Source organism: Cricetulus griseus, chromosome 3 (genome assembly GCF_003668045.3).
Source record: "Cricetulus griseus strain 17A/GY chromosome 3, alternate assembly CriGri-PICRH-1.0, whole genome shotgun sequence".
In the NCBI taxonomy this organism is placed as follows: Eukaryota; Metazoa; Chordata; class Mammalia; order Rodentia; family Cricetidae; genus Cricetulus; species Cricetulus griseus.
In genome coordinates this window covers 100,061,358-100,083,772 of record NC_048596.1, presented here as the reverse complement: position 1 = coordinate 100,083,772, position 22,415 = coordinate 100,061,358, and the positions used below count along the sequence as shown (strand labels likewise).

The 22,415-nt window shown below is 47.6% G+C and overlaps 2 protein-coding genes and 3 non-coding genes across 5 annotated transcripts; 1 reads left to right on the top strand and 4 right to left on the bottom strand.

The window, feature by feature from the left end:
• Positions 1-480: 480 nt before the first annotated feature.
• On the top strand, positions 481-7,737 carry Klhl35 (kelch like family member 35). The gene is made up of 6 exons (XM_027407754.2): positions 481-1,935; positions 3,215-3,399; positions 4,410-4,528; positions 5,362-5,550; positions 6,454-6,642; positions 7,418-7,737. Exons 1-6 carry the CDS (start codon positions 1,016-1,018, stop codon positions 7,604-7,606), a joined length of 1,791 nt encoding a protein of 596 aa, XP_027263555.1. The 5' UTR covers positions 481-1,015; the 3' UTR covers positions 7,607-7,737.
• A 3,483-nt stretch (positions 7,738-11,220) lies between these two features.
• Positions 11,221-16,483, bottom strand: Rps3 (ribosomal protein S3). Its single transcript, XM_027407753.2, has 7 exons — positions 16,329-16,483; positions 15,318-15,448; positions 14,832-14,925; positions 14,352-14,446; positions 12,335-12,522; positions 11,655-11,852; positions 11,221-11,295 (listed from the first exon to the last, which is right to left on the bottom strand). The coding sequence occupies exons 1-6, from the start codon at positions 16,470-16,472 to the stop codon at positions 11,659-11,661; spliced, it is 846 nt and encodes a 281-aa protein (XP_027263554.2). The 5' UTR covers positions 16,473-16,483; the 3' UTR covers positions 11,221-11,295; positions 11,655-11,658.
• On the bottom strand, positions 11,958-12,102 carry LOC113831084. The gene has a single exon (XR_003483877.1). It is a non-coding gene; the product is annotated as a small nucleolar RNA SNORD15 (small nucleolar RNA).
• LOC113831086 lies at positions 13,045-13,187 on the bottom strand. The gene has a single exon (XR_003483881.1). It is a non-coding gene; the product is annotated as a small nucleolar RNA SNORA48 (small nucleolar RNA).
• LOC113831085 lies at positions 15,532-15,674 on the bottom strand. Its single transcript, XR_003483878.1, has one exon. It is a non-coding gene; the product is annotated as a small nucleolar RNA SNORD15 (small nucleolar RNA).
• Positions 16,484-22,415: the final 5,932 nt, after the last annotated feature.

Below are 22,415 nucleotides of genomic sequence, written 5' to 3'. Positions count from 1 at the left end.
TGGATCTTTCCACTGGAAACTACAAACATCTCTCACTCCCCAGCTTTGGCTCAGCTAATTCTACTCATCTCAAGAATCCCTTTCTTAAATTTCCTCCAATTATGCTTTCTGAGCTCCCCCCAAGTCCCCAAAGTTCTCTCCAAGGACCCCTGCCCAAGCTCTGAGCTACAGAAAGATAGGGATCATGACTGTTGGCACAAAAAGATACTGGATAATAAACAATAGTTTAATACATGCACAAGTATGATAATCCTAGGTGCTCACATAGATAATCCCAGGTGCAGCTGTGCCTGTGGAGCGTGGGGTAGATACTAAGTGGAACAGAGTCTGGTCAAAGGGAGGTACCTACAGATCTGAAGGGTGGGGCAGTGGTGGCACACATCTGTAATCCCAGCACTTGGGAAGCAGAGGCACCGGATCCCTTTGAGTTGGAGGCCAGCCTGGTCTACAAAACCACATAGAGAAACCCTGTCTCAAAAAACCAAAACCAAAAAACCCAGATCTGAAGGAGGCATGATGAAGTGAGAGAGGGACAGGCAAACACACTGGTGTCTAGTGGAGCCCGAATCTCTTTACCAGAGACTACAGGTAGAGCAACAGGACCCTTCCTATAAACATTTATTTCCAGGTTCCAGCAACCTTCCTGAGGTCCCCCCTCAGAAGTTGAGAATAGTCCTCCTGTTGTTGGTAGCCAGATGACACTACTCAATCCACTTGGAATCCCTAAACACTACATAGTCTAGACTTGTATAAATCGTTCCATCCCATCCTCCCTCCCTTTTTTGACTCTCCTGTTCGAGTCTGCCATCTGTTTCCTGCAGAGCCTGACAGGAAAAACCTTAGCCAAGTATGAACAGAAACGGGCAATATGGCTGAAGTAGGTACTGGAGGGGAAGACTAGACACAGAAGGAAGGGACTGGCTCAAGGTCATCAGAAGTCTAGATGGGCCGTGGTGGGGACAGTAGGTGCATGGCTGGAAGTGCTCCGTGAGTGAACTAGTGAAAGAAGGCCTAGATGTGCAGGGGATGTCCCCCAGCAGGCCCAACCCTAGTTCGGCCTGTGTTCTCTCCTCGCAGGATGCGGGAGACCCCGGGACGCGAGGAGTCAGAGCCAGGCGTGGAGGGTCCGTGCGCAGCGTCCTGCCACGCGCAGCGCATCCTGCAGACGCTCAACGCGTACCGGCGGAGCGGCACCCTCACCGACGTGGTGCTGCGCGCCGGAGGCCGCGACTTCCCGTGCCACCGCGCAGCCCTCAGTGCGGCCAGCGCCCACTTCCGCGGCCTGTTCGCGGCCGGCCATCCCGAGCGTGCAGCGGCTGTGGTGCCGGTAGGATCCGAGGTGCCCGGGGCGGCGGCCGCACTGGCCGTGGTGCTCGACTACATGTACGGCGCGGGCGTGCGGCTGCGCGCCGAGGACGAGGCGACCGCCGTGCTGGCGCTGGCCGAGCGGCTGGGCGTGGCGGGGCTGCGTGAGGCGTGCGCGCGCTTCCTCGAGGGCCGCCTGCGGGCTGCCAACAGCCTGGCGCTGCGCCGCGTGGCCGCCGCCTTCTCGCTCGCCTCCCTGGCCGAGCGCTGCGGCCGTGTGCTGCGCCAGGCCTTCGTGGAGGTGACGCGCCACGCCGACTTCTTGGAGCTCACGCCCGACGAGGTGGCGGCGCTGCTGGCCGACCCCGCGCTGCGCGTGGCGCGCGAGGAGGCCGTGTTCGAGGCGGCTATGCGCTGGGTGCGCCACGACGCACCGGCTCGCCGCGGCCAGCTGCGTCGCCTGCTGGAGCACGTGCGTCTGCCGCTGCTGGCGCCTGCCTACTTCCTGGAGAAGGTGGAGGCCGATGAGCTGCTGCAGGCCTGCGGTGACTGCCGCCCGTTGCTGCTTGAGGCCCGTGCCTGCTTCATCCTAGGCCGGGAGGCGGGAGCGCTGCGGGCCCGGCCGCGGAGGTATGGCCTCCCGCGTGCATGCCTTGTGCCCCAACGAGGCCTCGTGTCTTTCCCAGCTCTGGTTCTTTCACTACTACCCCCCCCCCCGAAATGTCACCATTTCTTGGTTCCCGGTGTTCTGCCTTGAAAAGTTAGCATTCCATTTCCAGACCCATCTGCCATTCTGAGAAACAAGTCTTGTCAGGGTCTGCTCTCTGGGGACCCACAGGCTAGTAAAACAACCACACACACAAATGCGTAAGAAACGTCCACTATGTGCAATGTCCACTATGTGCAATGCCAGGACCAGAGACTAGGTGGGATAGTCCACAATGGCCCTTCATACCCGAGGGCCAGAAGACAGAGATGATGCTGTCTCTGACTTTGAGCGCGAGGCTAGGGACACAAGATAGGTTAAGAAAGCACTAGCCAGGGGCTGGAGAGATGGCTCAGAGGGTTAAAAACACTGCTCTTCCAGAGGTCCTGAGTACAATTTCCAGAACCACTTGGTGGCTCACAACCATCTGCAATGAGATCTGCTGCCCTCTTCTGCTGTGTAATCATACATGCAGGCAGAATACTGTATAAGTAATAAATAAATAAAATCATTTAAAAAGGAAAGGAAGGAAGGAGGGAGAGAAGAAAGAAAGAAAGAAAAAAGAAAGAAAGAAATAGCCAGAGGGTTTGGAAAACCTGGTGAGGCCAGAAACCCAAAGGGCCAATAGTGGAGAGCTTCGTGGAATGTGTGAGAAATCTCCCTCATGACAATTCCCCATTAGGAGGTGACTACAGGAAGGACACAGTACATTAGCTGTTAGAAATGGAGGATTCATATCACACCAAACTGAGCATGACTTAGAAAGCCCATAACCCATAGCCTCAGTTCCCACCTCTGTAAAAGGGACAACAATCCTTTGGATTAAACACAGGAAGGGTAAGGCTTTGGGAAAAGTCGTTTTTCTGTAATTTAGAGGCAAGTAGACTAGAGTAAGAGTTAGTGAAGGTAAGGGTTTCAGTGGCAGCTGCCAGGGTAGGCAGAAGGGCAGCGGCATTGTATGGTGTGATCAAAACACCAAGCTGGATGCCAAGAAGTCCAGTACTCCTTAAGCAGAAACCGGATAGGGAGTTCAAGAACAGAAGCTACACAGAAAAGCAAACCCAAGGACTAGGGATAGCTTAGAGGCAGAGTGCACTAGCTAGCGCTCTAGTTCAGTATTCCCCAGCAGCGTTTACGGGAGACGTGAGCAAGGGCCACAGCATGCATGTGGATCTACAGATATTGGGTTTATCCTCACCCCAGATTCATGGACCTAGCCGAAGTGATTGTGGTCATTGGCGGGTGCGACCGAAAGGGGCTCCTGAAGCTGCCTTTCGCGGATGCTTACCACCCAGAGAGTCAGCGCTGGACCCCACTGCCTAGCCTGCCTGGTTACACACGCTCTGAATTTGCCTCCTGTGCACTTCGAAATGACATTTACGTTTCCGGTGAGCGCACAACTGAAGTAGGAGCCTCTGTTTCCCCCACTCACATCCCTTATTTTTCTCTTCTAATCAGGAGATAGGGGCCATGTTGTAATCTAAAAGTGGCACGGGAGAGAAACACCATGAGACAGAACTCATGTGGAGAGATTCTGTTTGTATGTGTCCCTGCAGGCCAGAAAAGGGCACCAGATCTTATTACAGGTGATTGTGAGCCATCATGTCGTTGGTTGCTGGGAATTGAACTCAGGACCTCTGGAAGACCAGTTAGTGTTCTTAACCACTAAGCCATTTCTCTAGCCCCAAGGAGGGGTTTTTTATTAGGGGAAAAGGGAAGGGAGAGAAGAGGGAGACAGGCAAAGAAGCAGAGAGATAGACAGACAGGAACAGACAGAAAGGGAAAGAAAGATGGGAGGTGGGCAGGGCCCTTTTAAAAAGGGAACATATTGAATGTGCACAAGAGGTGCTGTAGTTGAATACTAATGGGCCAGCTTTCCCATAATCCCCCACAGTTAGTGGCTAAAACCATGTGATCTAGCAAAGCCAGTCACCTGTGGGGAGTGTTGATGCTGGGCTTGGTGATGGAAGGCCTTAAGCCTTGGCTTTGGTCTTTGCTCTGACAAAAAGTCTGCCTGGTCAGCAGGTCATTCCCGGTCTCTAAAAACTTCATCCTCACTTCCTGTATGGAAACTGTATAATAATCCCAGCTCCTCAAAGAGATGAGGATGGAAGTGAAGGTAAAGCATTGTTCAAGAGCGGTGACTGGGTCACCCCCTACCCCACCACTGTGCAGATGCCTTGCTTTCACTTGGCCCACTACTAGTTCTTAATGATTGTCTTGAGGGTAGCCCCTCCTTCTTGCTTCTCTGAGCATAACTTGTGTCCCACCACGGGGCACCTGGTGAACAGCACCTTCCCCTCCCTGGATCTCTCTGATACCCTCTCCTTCCTTTAGATTAGGGATGTTTCTGGCTCTTTGGGGCACTAGGGGAAGATAGCTGCTTCTTTCTCCGTAGGAGGACACATCAACAGCCGTGATGTCTGGATGTTTAACTCCCATCTGCATACCTGGATCAAGGTTGCCTCAATGCACAAGGGCAGGTGGAGGCACAAGATGGTGGCCCTGCAGGGACAGGTAGGCATATGGTCTGGCTGCTGCCCTGGGATCCAAGATGTAGATGATCTGGGGGAAGGAGGGATCTGAAGCCCCAAAAGATAAGGACTTGATCAAGATCACATAATAATGTTTGTTTGTTTTGTTTTGTTTTTCGAGACAGCTTTGTTTTTCTCTGTAGCTTTGGAGCCTGTCCTGGAACTAACTCTTGTAGACCAGGCTGGCCTCGAACTCACAGAGATCTGCCTGCCTCTGCCTCCCGAGTGCTGGGATTAAAGGCGTGTGCCACCACCGCCTGGCCACATAATGATGTTAACAGTCATCATAGCAGCTGGACTTAGTGGCTCACACCTGCAATCTCAGCACATGGGAGGCTATGGCAATAGGGTCGTGAGTTTCATGCCAGCCAGGGCTACATAGCAAGACCGTCTCAATATCACCATCTCTCCCAGATAAATAGCCCTCACTGTAAGAATACAGTTCGGTGGTGAAAGGTTTGGGCCTTGGGACCAAACAGACCAGATACTGTCTTGACTCTACCACTTACACATAAAATACTGCCAGTTATCTTTGTAAACCTTTGTAAACACACAGGAATCGAGTAGGTGGGTGGTAAACACCTAGTAACCACTCAGGTTATTACTAAGCATCATTTGCAGCTGGGGTACTCCTCCTCCAACACTTGTCTTCTGTCCCCTGCATTGAACAGGGAACTAAGGAGAGAGGAACTTGGCCAGGCAGTGAGTGACTGTGCTGAGAAGCTCTTGGTGGGCTTAAAGACTGAAGCGGTGGGGTGTTGGAGTCGACTGTAGCTCTGAATCCCTGGGCTCTGGCCTTTGTTTTCCTGCCCTCAGCTTTTTGCAGTGGGTGGCTTCGATGGCCTGCAGCGCCTGCGCAGCATGGAGCGCTACGACCCGTTCTCCAACACCTGGGCGGCCACAGCGCCCCTGCCGGAAGCTGTGAGCTCTGCGGCGGTGGCGCCCTGCGCTGGTCAGCTCTACGTCATTGGGGGTGCGGGACAGGACGGTGTCAACACTGACAAGGTGGGCTCGGGCCTTGGGATTAGCGGACATTAGAGGCTGCAGGGAAACAGTGCAGCCTACTGTGTGCAGGCTAGATCTGGGCGCTGGTGTGAAACAACCTACTTTCTGAATCCAGTCAGCAATCTGGTAATCATCTCCCAAATTTCGATCAAGGGAAATGAGTTAAAGATGATCTCAGCCGGGCGCACGCCTTTAATCCCAGCACTTGGGAGGCAGACAAATCTCTTTTGAGTTTGAGGCCAGCCTGGTCTACGAAGTGAGTTCTAGGACAGTCAGGGCTGTTACACAGAGAAACCCTGTCTCAAAAAACAAAAACAAGGGACTGGAGAGATGGCTCAGAGGTTAAGAGACTGTTGTTCTTCCAGAGGACCTGGGTTCAATTCCCGGCACCCACATGGCAGCTTACAACTAGCTGTCTGTAACTAGTTCCTGATACCTTCACCCCAATGCATATAAAGGTTAAATAAGTAAATAAGTACAAGAAAAATGAAGGAAGGAAGGGAAAAGGAATGATTGGGGCTGGAAGGATGGCTCAGCGGTTAGGAGTGCTTGCTGCTCTTGCAAAGGACCAGAGTTTGGTTCTAGCACCCATGTCAAATGGTTCACAAACGCCTTTCACTCTGACATGTTCTTCTGGCCTGGCCTCCAAAGCCACCCACAGAGACACAAAAATAAAAATAATCTTTTTAAAAATTAGATAACAGAGGTAGGATTAGTTAAAATGCTTTTCTTCCATTCAAAAAGAAAAAGAAAGAAAAAAAGAAAAAGAATCTTCTAAGCTGGGGTTGTAGCACAAAGGAAGCTCTGATCCTGTATAAGCCAAGTATTACTAGAGACAGAGGTAAGAGGACACAGGTAGCGGGGCAGTTAGGGTGAGAGTCATTCACTGTTTCCCTCCTGTAGGTGCAGTGCTTTGACCCCAAGGAGGACCAGTGGAGTCTGAGGTCACCAGCCCCTTTCTTGCAGCGGTGTCTTGAGGCTGTCTCCCTGGAAGATACCATTTATGTAGTGGGAGGCCTCATGAGTAAAATTTTCACCTATGACCCTGGCACCGATGTCTGGGGAGAGGCAGCTGACCTGCCCAGCCCTGTGGTAAGTGGGGGCTCCCTGGCAGGCCCCTGCACTGGCCCATTCGGGTGTACAGACCCACTTCCAATGCCCTGGCGTTTACAGAGAGGTCTTGCATATGACTCCATGCTAAATGGCATCACATAGTCCTCTTGCTTCTCCTCCCAGTGACAAATCACCTGTCATTTCAGATGAGACTGGCCTTACAGAGGTTGGCCCAGGGCTGTCAGTTGGGCTGTAGTAAGTCAGTATCTAGAATTCAAGTGATATCACTCCTGAGTGAGGGGGCCTACCACAAAGGTACCAACTAGCAAGGAGTGAGCAAGGGACTTACTAAGTTCCCTGCTCCAGTGACATCAGTGACCAGCGGTGCAAGTTCTGGCCTCCATAGCCCCTTGCTCCCCCCACCTGCTGCCCCAAGAAACTATGTAGATGTGTAATTGTTGGTCCCTGTCAGTTCTGGCCCTGGGTGATTTCAAGGCCAAGTCTGAGTAAGACTGTAGGATGGTGTTACTGTTCACATGCATAGGACCTTGCAGGCATGGCTTTAGCTTTTACAACACACACACAATGACAGTGAAAAGAGTGGATGCTCTTTGAACCTTGCAGATGAGACCTAAGACACAGAGCAGGCAACTTGTCCAGACCATTTATTTAGTAAGGATCCAGTTCACCCAATTATTTTTTTCTCCATTCAAATTGCATGGAGTCTGTAGGGCAAGGCTCTGCTATGTGGCCTAAGAACCAAGGGAGTCCCTGGCTACATCCCAGTTAACTGTCTGTCTGTTTGTCCACTCAGGAGAGCTGTGGCGTGACGGTGTGTGATGGAAAGGTCCACATCCTTGGTGGGCGGGACGAACATGGGGAAAGCACCAATAGTGTCTTCACCTTTGATCCTAGCAGTGGACAGGTAGAGGCCCAGCCAGCGCTGCAGCGCTGCACCAGCTCTCATGGCTGTGTCACCATCATCCAGAGCCTGAGCAGATGACTGGGACAGCCTGAACTGGGAGGCAGGGGAAATTTTGGCATGACACTTGGCCCCCTCCTGGAACCTCCATGTGAATAGTCCTTTAACTTATTGCCCCCTTTCTTATAGAAATAAAACCTTTTTCAAAAGTTGCGAGTGTTCCATCTCATGCCTGCTTTGTCCAGAGAAGGTATCCCTAGCAGCTGCTCCTTGCCAGCACTCCTATGCCAGCCACCTAGACAGCCATACTCTCCTTAGACTATCATATGAACAGACTTAGCTCTGGACACTGGAGAGTGTAAACTTGCACCAGGAGCAAGGTGCCAGCAGATTCTGTCTGGTGAGGTTCTACTTTGTAAGTTCCCTTTAACCTCCCCAGATGACTATTTATCTACCCAAAGGACCCTATTTTTCTAAATGTTATCTACTTACTGTATGTGTGTGTATGCATGTCATGAAGAACAACATTGTGCAGTCTGCTCTCTCCTTCCATCTTTATCTGAGTTCTGGGGATCCCAACTCAGGTCATCATCAGGCTGGCATGGCAAGCACTTTACCAGCCATGTCACCAGTCTTCATTCTTAATGCTATGACACCGGGTATTAGGCCCCAACAGCAATTTTGGAGGAACAGCTGTATTCAGCTGTTAGCACACCCATTACATTTCTATTACTATAGACACGTTTTACTTCTGTGTCGCGGTACCTGTGTGGAGGTCAGAGATCAAACTGTGGAAGTTGGTTCTCTCCTTTGAACACATGGGTTTCAGGGACTGAACTCCAATCAGCAGGCTTAGCTACAGCAGGAGCCTTGACCCACTAAGCCATCTCTTCAGGCCCAGTATTTTTGTGTTTTGTAGTGGAAAGGCACCACAGCCACAGGCCAGGGTGCACCTAGACTGGTCAAATCCCCAACATCAGTGTGAGACACAGCTCTGATACCACTGCAATGCCAGGGCTCCAGAACAATGACAAACGGCTGGATGGGGGGGCAGCAGTACTAAGTACTGGCTGGCCCCATCTGCAGACCCTCATTTGCACTCAGATTGCCTTTTGAAGAGTCTTGTTTCCCAATCTCTCCCATGCTTAAAGCCCCAGGGCCATGTCTGCAGGGTCTCTCCAGCTGGGGCTGACCCATCACAGCCAGACACAAAGGCTTGGGTTCCTGCTGAGCTCGAATACCACAGATTAGGGAACTGTGGCCATCTGGACACAGATGATAAAGACAGCAGGGGGAGGAGTGTAGGCCAGCACCAATGAGCCTGTGTGTCCCCACCCCAGGAGACACTTAGGACAAAGCAATGGTACCTAAGCACGTCTGCCCAGGAACAATGGGAGCCCATCCAGGGCAAACTCTTCCAAGGGCATGGGTGTTTCCTGGCTAGCAATTTCAGGAGGGCCAAGCAGTGACTGCCAAGCTTCCCACTCAAAGGTTCCTGTTTCTAAATTGTATCCACTTAGTATTTATTGAGTGGTGCTCTGTACAAATCTGTCTGCCTGGACACACAGGAAGACAAGACACAATAGGACACCCTAGATGAAACTTAAATAACAATTACAGAACCCTTCCACTTCCTTGTTGCATTTCTCAAGTTTTGCACCATCCTTCACAAGTCTGGAAACAGGTGGAATTCACTATTTCTCTTTAACCATGACAGGTTATCTCATTCATCACACAGATGAGGCATACATCAGCACTTCATTCAGGAGGGAAGCAAGTGACACTAGTCACATTAGTTGGTAAAGGCAAGAATTGACTCCCAGAAGTTGTCCTCTGCAAAATGGAAAATGGTGCCTGGGTATAAATATGCTGGCATTTTTACTAGAGTTTGAACCCAGGACCTTAAGCATGCCAGCAAAGTGCCTTCCTTTTTTTTTTTTTTTTTTAAGACAGTGTTTCTCTGTGTAGCTTTGTAGACCAGGTTGGCCTTGACATCCGCCTGCCCCTACCTCCTGAGAGCTGGGACTAAAGGTCAAATTTTTAAAGCCACATCAGTCATTGTAACTGATGTTTACAGACCTATGAATGAAAATCAGTGTCTTTAAGTACAAAAAGCAGTGTAAGCAGCTAGAGCCTATTACACAGATTTGAAATCTGGAATCAATACTTTCACGATTGTTCCAGCCTCAACTAGTGAGCATTTCATTGTATTTGAGGGAGTGCTCCCTTAGGTTTCTAGTTCTAGACTATGTAGTGAATCCCAGCAAGCTTCATTGCACCCAGTTTACTTTCTCTTTGGTGGGCAAATGACACATCTGCATACTCAGGAGAGGCAGGATGCTGAGTTCCAGGCCAAACCCAGCCAGACCCTTCACACAAAAGGCTGTTAGGATGCATCCATCCACCAAAGTGGATACCCCTCAGCTCAACAGATGACTGCCCACTGTCTGAGCAGCTGTCATGTTTCAGAGCTACTCAGGGCTGCAGTTTTATTTGTGATTATGACAGTGGTTAAGTCATTTCCAACTTAGTTTCTGAAGTTAACTCTCAAACTGGAAGTGAAGATTTTGAGGTAAACCTCAGAAGAATAAGTACATTCCCTTAAGACAGACAGCCAAGGTTAGGTTTGCTGTCAGTCAGCTAGTAGTGTAATTTGTTCAATACTAAGATTATTAAATGTTGTTAGTGGCCCAAAGGGTTGCAATCTCACCTCATACATACTACAGTTTTGATGAAAAACAAAGGTAAGTTGTTTTTAGCATCAAAATCTAATAGCCCTAAGGATGAAAACAACGAAGCAGAAGTTGGTTCACAAGCATCTATGAGATCTGGTGCCCTCTTCTGGCATGCAAGCATACATGTCAGCAGAACACTACACATAATAAAAGTACACCTGTACTCAACATGTACTCGAAATTTAGTTAGTAAGTTGTGGATATGGTCAGTGTGCTAATATAACTTACTCAAGTAAGTTCTTACCCTGTGCAATGCTACAAAGGTGAAAAGGAAATAAAGATATAAGTGTTCATAAAGTCAGGCTGTACCCAGGACCTTGATAGCTTCATCATGAAGTCTTCTCTCACCAGAGTATAGAATTTCCAAGCTAACTTTAATTCTCTCAAAACATGTCAATAGTAAATGCTTTTAAGACATAGCAATTCAGTTACTGACAATTTCTAAATTTTCTGTATTTTCCAAAACATGCGTAAAATATAAGATTTAGAAATGTGTGTTGCAATGACAGCTTTACATTCCAAATTTCTGAGCTTTAGGTTCAATGGCATCAAAAGTTCTTTTTACTTTAGGAATGCTGCAACTAAAACAGCATTGCATGGCTAAACAGGCCAATTTACTTTCTACAAGCAAGGTAAGTGCATGCCAGTGTCACAGACTTTCATAGAAAGCATTTTGCTGGCCCACTGAAGACTTTTTACATGCCAGGGGGAAAATATCACACGTAGCACTCCAGGCCGGGGACACATGCTGCTTATGTGCAAGGACCTGGGTTCCATCAAGAACAGCAAAACCAAACTGAACTGTGTAACACAGGGCCAAGGTGGTGCCAGCTCTGTACCCACCAGATTTCACTGACCCATGACTTCTCTGGTCAGCTCTGCTCAAGCCCTCCAGCTTAATCTAACAGGATAAGCAACACTCCTCAGGCCAACATAACTCAGTCACAATCCAGTCAGGCCTTATGTCTTTGTGCAAGATTTTATTAAATGTCTGTACAGGACAACATCCAGCCTCCAGATGCAGCTGCCAAGACCCTGAAACCAAATAAAACAATTAAGAAAATACTCATGCAAGTCTTTCATTCATTGCAGGAGTACACACTCCCATGCGGGGTTTGCCTTAAATACATCCCCACACAAAGCTTGTTACTTAAACCTTGACAAGGCTGCTAAAGGGTGGAATGACTAACAAGAGTATTTGGAAACTCTTGATCAAAGACAGTGAAGGAAAATACCCATTCTGATCTGTTGGGCTGGGCACCATACTCCAACTGGTATCCTCCCCCATATTAAGAAACAAACTCAAACAGTGCAACATCAGAAGTAACAGTAAAAAATACAAACAACAAAAAAACCAAGTCTGTTTGGCCCAGGACAGTCACCACAGACAATACCTGTTTATGCTGTAGGCACTGGCTGGGGCATGGCAGGTGGCTCTGGCTTCCCACCCTTCTGCTCTGAGATGGGGGTGGTAGGCAAGATCTCATCCTTAGGTTCCACAATGCTCACATGATCAGGCAGAGGCTTCTTGGGGCCGATTTTACCACTTGGGTCCCAGGGCAGCATGATTTTCACTTTGATGCCCAGCACACCTAAAAGACACCAGGGCTGGAACTGAGCTGGGCTTTTACCAGCTCCCACCACACAACAGGAAAGCAAGGAAAGGCAGTACCTACACAAAAGCACTGCAACCTGGCCCTTCTCAGACAAATGCCTCTAAATCAATCAATGAGCAGGACACTTTTGCCAAAGGAACCATGTACAGCACCACAGAACGTGGCACTGACAAGGACCAAGAGCAAGGCATGACCTTTCTGACTCGTCATCGTGTCATCACCGAAGGGCACACAGATGGCTAAGACAAGAACAATGGATTTGACCATCTCAACAATACAATTTTTCACAGTCCCCGTAACCAACAGTTCTTCCACAGCAGACTACAAACACAAGTCCATGGAAACACACCCATCTGCTAATCTCTGCTCTAGGCATTCCTAGCTACCCAAGGCTATTAGTTTCAGCTACACAGTGCTTAGACAGGCCCCCAGGTTCCCTTCCCAGCGCAGCTGCTCACCCTGTCTGAGGAGTACATGGCGTACCGCAGTATCAACATAGTAGTTAACAGGGTCTCCACTGTGGATCATCAGCCCATCCACAAACTTCATGGACTTGGCTCTCTGTCCTCGGAGCTTCCCAGACACCACAACCTCACAGCCCTTGGCCCCACTCTCCATAATGAACCGAAGCACACCATAGCAGGCCCTTTGGAATAAGAAATTCATCAGTTATTGCCAAAGACACAATCTGCATGTCCCTCCCACCAAGCTTAAAAGACTTGGATTTTACTTTAGCAACTCTTGAATGGTAGCTTGAGAAAACAACCAGAGTTCAGTCAAAACAGCAATTCACTGTCCAAATGCTTCCCCACCCTGGCTTGTATATTAGAATCACCTCTGAAGGATGAATATCTTTTATACATGCCCAGGTCCTTCTACAACCATTTTCTGGACTGGCCAAGCTCAAGCATAGGTATTTTTTCTCATCTTTTATTATTGATATAGTCACGTCTCCTTCCTTTACATGGGTTCGGGTTTTGTCAGGCTTAGCTTTGGTGACAAGCACCTTTTTGTGCTGTCTCTCTGTAAAGAGATATTTTTTGAAGATGAGGTCTCACTACAGTCCTAACTAGCTTAGCATTTGCATAGAGAGACCCACCAGCCCCTGCCTTGGAGTGCTAGATTAAAGGTGTACAACACCATATGAAGCAGGAACGGGTTACTTTTTTAATGTGCCCTAGGCATGAAACAGCTTTGGCCACCAAGTTAGGCATCAAGCTAGGATGAACAAAGGACTGCCATCTGCTCTGCCCCTGGCTGATATAAGAACAACACCACCACAAGGTGTCTCTTTGCCCATTGCCAGGGGTTAGGAACGGGTTATTCTGAAAAAGCATTGCTAGGTGGCTCCCGGGTACCACCCTCATTGAGAAACACACAGAGCCCCTAAGCACCCCAGTCATGATCTTCCATGTCCAGAATCCATCTCCAACAGTGAACCTCACCATTGCTAACATACTTGTTATCAGGGCATCAGAAAAACCTGAGAAAGATTAAAACAACAACAACAACAACAAAGACTGGGCGTGGTAGCACACACCTTTAATCTCAGCACTAGGGAGGCAGAGGGCAAATCTGAATTCCAGGTCATACAGAGAAACCCTGTCTCCCCACCCCCACCCGCAAGCTTTTAAGCCAGGCGAGGTGGTACAGACCTTTAATCTTGGTGGGTCATCTCCAAATTGGAGGTCAGCTAGGGCTACAATGAGACCCCGTCTCACAAAAACCGGAAAGTGGCCTTTTGACATTCTCTTCGAATTCATTCTCATAGCAAGGCAAGGTGGAACTACTATTTCTTTGTAAACAGTTAGCCCAGCCCAAGGAGGGTCCCAGCCCTCACATCACTCAGTGCCATAAACTTATCAACAGGCCTCACCTCCAGGCTCGTCTGTTACTGTGCAGCCAAATGAGACTGGCTTTGGATTCCTGATTCTTCACCTTCACAGTGCTGGGACTCACAGTGGGCAATATCACACCTGTGCAATCTACAGCGATTTATGTCTGGATTTTGAGCTCTTTTCCTTCACAGCTATCATCTTTTTATAGTTCCCACAAAGGAAAATGTAACTTGTTTTGAAATGTGTACTATCCAAAAGCACTAAAGCCGTATCTACTAGCCACGGATACCTCACACAGGAGCAGCAGAGCAAGGCAGCCAACGGATGGCCCCTCCCTGTATGAGTCTTCTGTTCTATTACCATTACAGCACTGACCATTCCTTAAGGGCTCACACTATAACCCGTCCAGCCTGCAACTAAGCAATCCTCCTCAGTCTTCCAAGTGTTGGGATTATAGGCATGTGTCACCCACAATATTCTCCACTACGTCTTGTTAGCCTAACAGTTCAAGGGGGCCATGGGTACCTTATTGTTACACCAGTAGATGTCCCTGTCACTGAAGAGCTCTCTGCTAACAAAATGTCAGGCACACACTGTTCCGCAGAACGGCATGACCATCAAGTCTCAGGACACTCACCTTCGCACAGCAAGTCCTCCTAGGAGTTTGTAACGTAGAGACTCTGCCTGAGCAATGGCACACAGACCTCTTGTGGCCACCTTTTCTGCATAAAGCTTTAAAAAAAAAAGGGACACATTTATTACTTACCAGTTTTCAATTAAGTCATTATAATATCCCTTAAATACTGAAGCATGCCTCATTGCCCTTTTCTGGTTCTCCACAACCACACCAGGAGCGATGGGATAGCCAATCCTCCTATGTATCACTTCTGTATGGATGTAAGACACTTCAGCTACCAGACCTCCCACAAACTTAAGATCATTGGCTCTGCCGTCTGAGTGTCAGGCATGCCCACCAGGAATGGCAATCACTACTACTTATATATATAACTCTGAAAGTGTCAACCCACCTGTACTACTCATTGTCCAGAATTACCGTTCTACAGAAGCAACTTCTAAATCCAGTCTACTGCCCCTGGTATAAACCAGGGAAACTCACCTCTACGCTGCCCTCAGGGAAGCCGAACCTCTTCTGAACTACCGCAGTCAACTCTCTGATTCGACGACCCTTCTCACCAAGAACATTTTGTGTTCTGCAGAAGGGAAAATTACAATTTATTTGCAACACCTCACATACCATTTATCACACAGCAAGGACACACTTTAAAAAAGTATTAAGGTAAATTCTTTACAAATGGTGTTTTAAAAAAGCAACTCCAAGGCCAGGCAGTGGTGGTGGTGCACACCTTTAATCCCAGCACTCAGGAGGCAGAGCAGGCGGATCTCTGTGAGTCTTAGGCCAGACTGATCCACAGAGCAAGTTCCAGGCCAGGCTCCCAAGCAATGCAGAGAAACCCTGTCTCAAAAAACAAACAAAAAACAACAACAAAAAAGGAGCAGGTTCACTGGTTGGTTGTTCCAAGTTTACACAGCAACTCAATACACACAGTGATTACAGGTAATAGCCAGTCAAACATATTTTTACCTGGTGGCTAAAATAATGATTTCTGTTCTGGTTGGTGTAACTCGGACTTCAACTCCCGAGTAGCCGTCTTCAGCCAGTTCCCGAGTGAGAAACTCATTCAGCTCTGCTTTGAAGATGCCATCAGCCACAAACTAAACCAAAAGCAAGTTCAGAGTTAAGAAAGGGTAGAGGCTTACCCAGTTCGACCCCAATGACCCTTCGGGAATGCAGCAACCCTTCTCAGACAAATGCCTCTAGGTCATCTTTAGGAAGTTCCTTTGACCATAGTGCTTTCAGCTGTGCCACAGAACGCAGCACAGTGACGCCTTTTGGACAAAGACAACACCTGTCAGACTCGTCATCACCTCTTCATCGAAGGGTTTTAAAACATTTACACACACAGAACAAAAATCTATTCAAGTAGCACATCTGCAGTTCACACAGCACAGCAAGAACACCGTGTGTGTATGTAACTCGTACCTGGAGCAAGAGAGGACAAATCTAACCCAAACAGCATGTGGACAACAGCTTTGTGATCTATGTGCTTGAGCACAAAGACAGGCCATCTATTTCTAAACCTGATGATCTTCACACACTTCTTCCCCATGAAATGACAAAAGTCCGGGACGCTTTTGCTGCAGGTCCCGAGGGAGCACGCCAATAGTCGGCAGCCTTTCAACTGAGGCGGCACTGCTAAACCTCACTTACCAAAGACGCCGGATTAGCTCACGCTCTCAAGCTATGCCATAGGGTTACTAATTCTGGCGACCGAGAGACGCTCAAAAGCGTCTAGTAAAGGCCTGATGGCTTCCAGTGTTCACCTCGGCCCAGAACTGAGGCGTCTGTTCCTCCCTTCCTCAGCCACACTGAGCTAGCCCGGAGCCGGCCCAGCACACAATCCACGTCCATCCGCGCCCCGCGGAAGCGCCAGGCGGCAGTAGCCGCTCTCCGGGATCGGACACGGAGCTGCGGGTCTCACCGTGGCAGCTTTAAAACGCGCCGCGAGTCCCCGAGCCGGTCCGAAATGCTTACCTTCCTCTTCTTGGAAATCTGCACCGCCATCTTGCCGCCGCGCGCCACCGAAAGGAAAGGAAGTAGCTCGCGGGCGGAAGTGTGTATAAAGGGCGCGGAACGACGACGCAACGCCACGCAACGGCGACACTTGCAAGAGCTCATGGGAAATGAAGTTTTGAGTTTATAAAGGCGAAAAGAGAAAAAGAAGTGTAACCTAGCAACCCGTAGTGTAGGCGGAACAGGAAGTGCAAATCTAATTCTGGTCTGAAAAACAATCAATGTACCCCACCGTGGAGGAGCACACCAGTGATTTCAGCACTAGAGAGGTGGAGGCTGGAGAATCAAAAATTCAAGGTCATTCTCGACTACATAGCGAGTTCGAAGCCAACTTGGTCTACATGAGCCCCCGACTCAAAAATAAATAAAAACTTTGAACAGAGCAACCAAGAGGCAAGAGATGCAAACCACAGACATACGCATACACTAACAGAGTTTACCCAGACTGGAACCCTATTGCTTATAGCTTCAGGACCACACTAATGAAAACTCTCATTGAAATTCATTTGGGGGACCAGCCAGGTGACTTAGTAGGTAAAGGTGTTTGATTTCGATCCCAGCACCCAGAGGTCAAAGGACAGAACCTAGGTCCTAGGACCTTCCCATGCATGCTCTCCCCACACAAACACAAACACACACACACACACACACACACACACACACACACACACACACACACACATATATATATATATATATATATATATATATATATTATTAATTAAACAATGGATCTCTAACATGAAAATTCATATTTTTTGCTCTAAAAATAATAGATTCTAGTATCATTCGTTCTAGGGTCTGTTCTGTCTTCCTTTTTTTTTTTTTAACTGCATTTCATCTGCAGCTGACAATGACCTTGAATGATTCTCCTGCATCCACCTCCCAAGTGGCGGTATTAGGAGTGCATCACTATGCCTAGGACTATATTATTATTTATTTACCAGTCCCTCAGCTATATAAAGTCCATTCAGATTTGTAAGAAAAATCAGAACAGTGTCTTGAGTGTTCAAATTCTTTTTTAAGTGATTTTTTTTTCCAGCCAGGCATGGTGTTTAACACCTCAGCATTTGGGATGTTGAAGCAGGAGGATTACCTGTTGAAGAACAGCCTGGGTGCAAATAGTGCATGTGCAAACACAACACACACACACACACACACACACACACACACACACACACACACACACGTCATTGTTAAAACATTACAATCCTATGATGTTTATTACAAAGATAAACCCTGATCCTAAAGATGGACTTACCTGTAGCATTTCTGGTATCAAACACTTGCACCAGGACCTCTGAACTTTTTGAACTCACAGTGGGGTGGGCTACCAGAAGGGAGTTGTCAATGTAATAAACTAGCAGGGCTTTGAAGACAGATTATCAGAAAGTGTAAGTCTGGGCCACAGGACATCCCTTCACAGGGACTCCGATGTCTACACCAGCAATCACTCCTTGTCCAGAAGCAAATCCTGCTTCAGTAACTTGTACTACAGTGTTCGTGGCTCAGTCATCTCCAGGGGGCTCCAATTCACCCTGTGCAAATCCCACCAAATAAAAGTAAAGCCCATTACCCAAATTGTTTTAGTTAGATTAAGGAAGTTTTATTTTCTGTCAAACAGGGTTGTCTCCCTAAAGTGGAGTTTGAAAAAACAGCATTGGACATAGAAGAAAGTAGAATTTATATAGCTCAGAAATTTCAAGGATTGGGCGATTTGAAGAGGCATTTTGGTTATGTAGGACAGTGGCAGAACATCTTATCTTGTCAGGATGGAGGTCAGGGTATAAGGTGTGGAACATGTCAAATTCCAGAAGATGGATCAAGACATGGTCAAACACAAGTATTACAGAAAACAGGAATGATCTTTTGACATTTGTAACAAGATGGCTTCTAATCTTAAAATGGAGTCAGGCTGGTCTACCATCTGATGAAGCAGTTTCCTGGTTTGCAGTGCATCACAGCTACGACTGTCTTCTTGTGGCTGCCTCCTAGCAAACAAAGACCTGCACTGGCTGTTGAAAGCCCTTTGACCTTCCTTTAGGGCTGCAGGCTTGAACGAGAGCTCCTTACTTCAAGGTGCTGCCTCCAGAAAAAAAATCAACAAAATCTTTATAAAAAAGAATATTCTGGGGCTGGAGACATGGCCCAGAGATTAAGGGCACTGACTGTTCTTCCAGAGGTCCTGAGTTCAATTCCCAGCAACCACATGGTGGCTCATAACCATCTGTAATGAAATCTGGTGCCCTCTTCTGGTCTTCAGGGAAACATGCAGGCAGAACACTATACATAATAAATAAATAATCTTTTTTGTTGTTTTTTTTTCCAGACAGGGTTTCTCTGTGGCTTTGGAGGCTGTCCTGGAACTCACTCTTGTAGACCTGGCTGGTCTCCAACTCACAGAGATCCAACAGCCTCTGCCTCCCGAGTGCTGGGAATAAAGACATGTGCCACCACCACTCAACATAAATAAATAATCTTTAAAAAAAAAAGACTGGAATTTTAAGAAGGATATTCTGCCAGGCAGTGGTGGCTCAAACATTTAATCGAAGAGGCAAGTGGATCTCTCTGAGTCTGAGACCAGCCTGGTCTACAGAGAAAGGTCTGGGACAGCCAAGGTTACACAGAGAAACCTTGTCTCAAAAAACCAAAAGGAAAAAAAAAATGAACATCTGAACTGGGCAAGATAGTTCATGTCTGTAATCCTGAAGTAGAAAAGACCAGTTACTAGATATTGCTTTATTGGTTTGTTTAGTGATTTACTTGAACACTGCTTGTAATACCTATTTTTACCAAGCATGATTTCACTTGCTACCTGAAGAGAATCACCTGAAGAAATACATGAAGCAAGCCAGGCAGTGGTGGTGCACACCTTTAATCCCAGCACTTGAGAAGCAGAGGCAATAGGATCTCTGAGTTCAAGGCCAGCCTGGTCTACAAAGTGAGTTCCAGGACAGCCAGAGCTGCTACACAGAGAAACCCTGTCTTGAACTCCCCACCCAAAAAAAGCTGAAACAATGGGTCAATGAGTCACTGCCCTTAACAACCTGTTGACTGCCATGTATGCTTCTGTAAAATCTTGCTTGCTTGCTTGCCCCATCTTGTGTTATAGGGTATAAAATGAAAGTACAAACTGGACAGGATCAAAGCCTTTCAGATCCTATCCTGGCTTCGGTCCACCTGGTGCCCCTCTCTTCCACTCTCATTGGTGTCAGAATGCTTATTCCAGAAAGATTCCCAAAGCTGTCCAACACTTGGGAGGTGGAACCAGGAGGCTCCAAGTTCAAGATCACCCTTGGCTACATATTAAACTCAAGGTCAGGCAAGGCCATATGAGACTGTGCCTTAAATAAAATAAAATAAAATAAAATAAAAAAAGGGAGCGAACCAGAGCCATGCATGCTATCGAATGTCTTTATTCCCAGCACTCAAGAGGCAGAGGCAGAAGGATCTCTGTGAGTTAAAGGCCATCCTGGTCTACATAGTTAATTCCAGGACAGCCAGAGCTACATAATGAAACCCTGTCTCAAAAAACAAAACATAAAGTTGGGCATTGGTGGCACATGCCTTTAATCCCAGCACTCTGGAGGCAGAGGCAGGCGGATCTCTGTGAGTTCGAGGCCAGCCTGGTCTCCAGAACGAGCACAAGGATAGGCTCCAAAGCCACACAGAGGAACCCTGTCTCGGGAGAAAAAAATAACAAAACAAAACACACAGAGAGAGAGAGAGAAAAGAAACTTGAACCCCAATATTCACTCCTGGCTTTTAGCAGTCAACCTCTTTCTTTGTCCCTTGTCCCCTTCCCAAATAGATGATCCAGGCAAAAAACTGTTTCCAAACTATAATCCTTCATTCTCCTCCTGGTCTTGTTGTAACTTGACATGCCATGTTTGGTAGATATCCCTGGGAGGCCAGTCCTTTTCTGAAGGGAAGTGGAGGGGCAGTTAGGGAGAGGGGAGGTGGGAGGAAGGAACTGGGAGGAGAGGAGGGAAGAATGTAATACATGAGAGAAGAATAAATACAAGTAATAAAGAAAAAAGAAACTCCTCTTACTCAGTCACCCCACACACACACACACACCCTCTTTGTTCTGGTTCATATTTGTTTTTCCACTCCTAGCTGTTTCCATAGCATTCCTTGTGCCCTCACTGTACCATTGTGGCTTTCATAGGGGTGACCAGAGCAAAGTGTTCAAATGTATTTTGCCCCCACCTGCTCTCTGCAAGATTCCTGAATAAGCAAACTACTTTATCTGAGGTTCAACCAAAGAACCAAGGATGCTTGCCTAACCTGGAGGAAGACCTGATTCATGGAGGGGTCATCTGTCCTCCGAGAGCACCTACTGTCCAGGACCAGACACCATGACGTCATACATTCTCATTGATTACATTAAAATTGATCAGTGACTCACTCAGAGACTCAAGTTGGGTCTCTGCACATGAATAAAAGAACACCATGGAATACAATTGAAAAGATACTGCTTACTGATTTGTATCATTGCTAAAAGACAAACACTTTTGAGTCTGTTGCAGCAAAAATAAGCACCAGGGTGAAGACAAGAGCACCCTCCCACTGTCAGCTCGGTGTAAATAAGCCCCAGGGTGAGGACAAGAGCACCCTCCCATTGTCAATGCTGTGTAAGTTGGTGCTGCCTTTTCGAAGGGCACCTGGAGAATTTCCACAAAAATCTAACCCTTACATGCCTTCTGGCCCAACTAAACAAATTCGTTGGTTTTCTTTCTTGTTATCTTTTTGCCTCCATCTCCCCAGTGCTGAAATTATTGGCAAACACCACCAAGCCTGGCTATCAGGAGCATCAAAAACTAATCCTGGGGCTGGAGAGATGGCTCAGAGGTTAAGAGCACTGACTGCTCTTCTAGAGGTCCTGAGTTCAATTCCCCGCAACCACATGGTGGCTCACAACCATCCGTTATGAGATCTGGTGTGTAGATATACATGGAAGCAGAATGTTGTATACATGATAAAATAAATAAAATAAAATAAAAAACTAATCCTGTGGGGTTGGCAAGATGGTTCAGCTAATAAAGGCACTTGCAGATCACTCCTTACAACCTGAGTTCAATACCCAGAACCCATATAAAGGTGGGAGAAAAGAGTTGATTCAACAAAATTGTCTTCAGTCAGGTGTGGCAAATACCACCACCACAACCAACAACAACTAACAATAATAATAAAGTTAAAAATATCAATCTTGGCCAGGTGGTGGTGGCACACACCTTTAATCCCAGCACTCAGGAGGCAGAGGCCAGCCTGGTCTACAGAGTGAGTTCTAGGACAGCTAGAGCTATATAAAGATATATAGATACATATCTTGGTTATGCCATATGGGAAACTGAGTTTCACTCAGTTGAATTCCTTAGATCTCACATTGTTCTAGACAACCATTTATAGAGGAACCAAGGAAGCTGCCTAAGGGGAATCCAGGTGTGTTCACTAAGCCCTGGAGTCAGGGAGCTGAGGCCACTAGATCTCTTCCCTTCACCCACACCTCTCCTCTTTTATGAACTGAAGTTTGGCTGGTCCAGTGAATGAATAAAGGTGGAATAAAGGTGGATCCAGTGATGGCAGCCCCTTGGCCTTGTTCAGTTTTCCAGGAGCAAACTGGCAGGAAGCCAGGGCTCATGGTGAATTTTAATCCTTGGATTTGAATGGATTTGGTTTAATGAATATGGATTTAAATCCTGCCTAGGGCCACCTAAACGCCTTCCAAAGGGCTGGGCGGCACATGCCTGTAATCCCAGCACTCTAAGGGTGGAAATGGGAGGGTCAGGAGCTCAAACCTAGGTCATTCTGGGCTATGCGGTGAGTTTAAGGACAGCCTCAATTCAGTGAGACCATATATATATATGGGTGCATGACGGGACTGTGAAACCGGAGGTGAAGCCAGGTGATGACACACACCTTTAATCCCAGCACTCAGGAGGCACAGGCAAGATGGATCTCTGTGAGTGTGAGGCCAGCCTGGTCTACAAAGCTACACAGAGAAACCCTGTCTCCAAAACCCAAACCAAAACAAAAAGGCTGGAG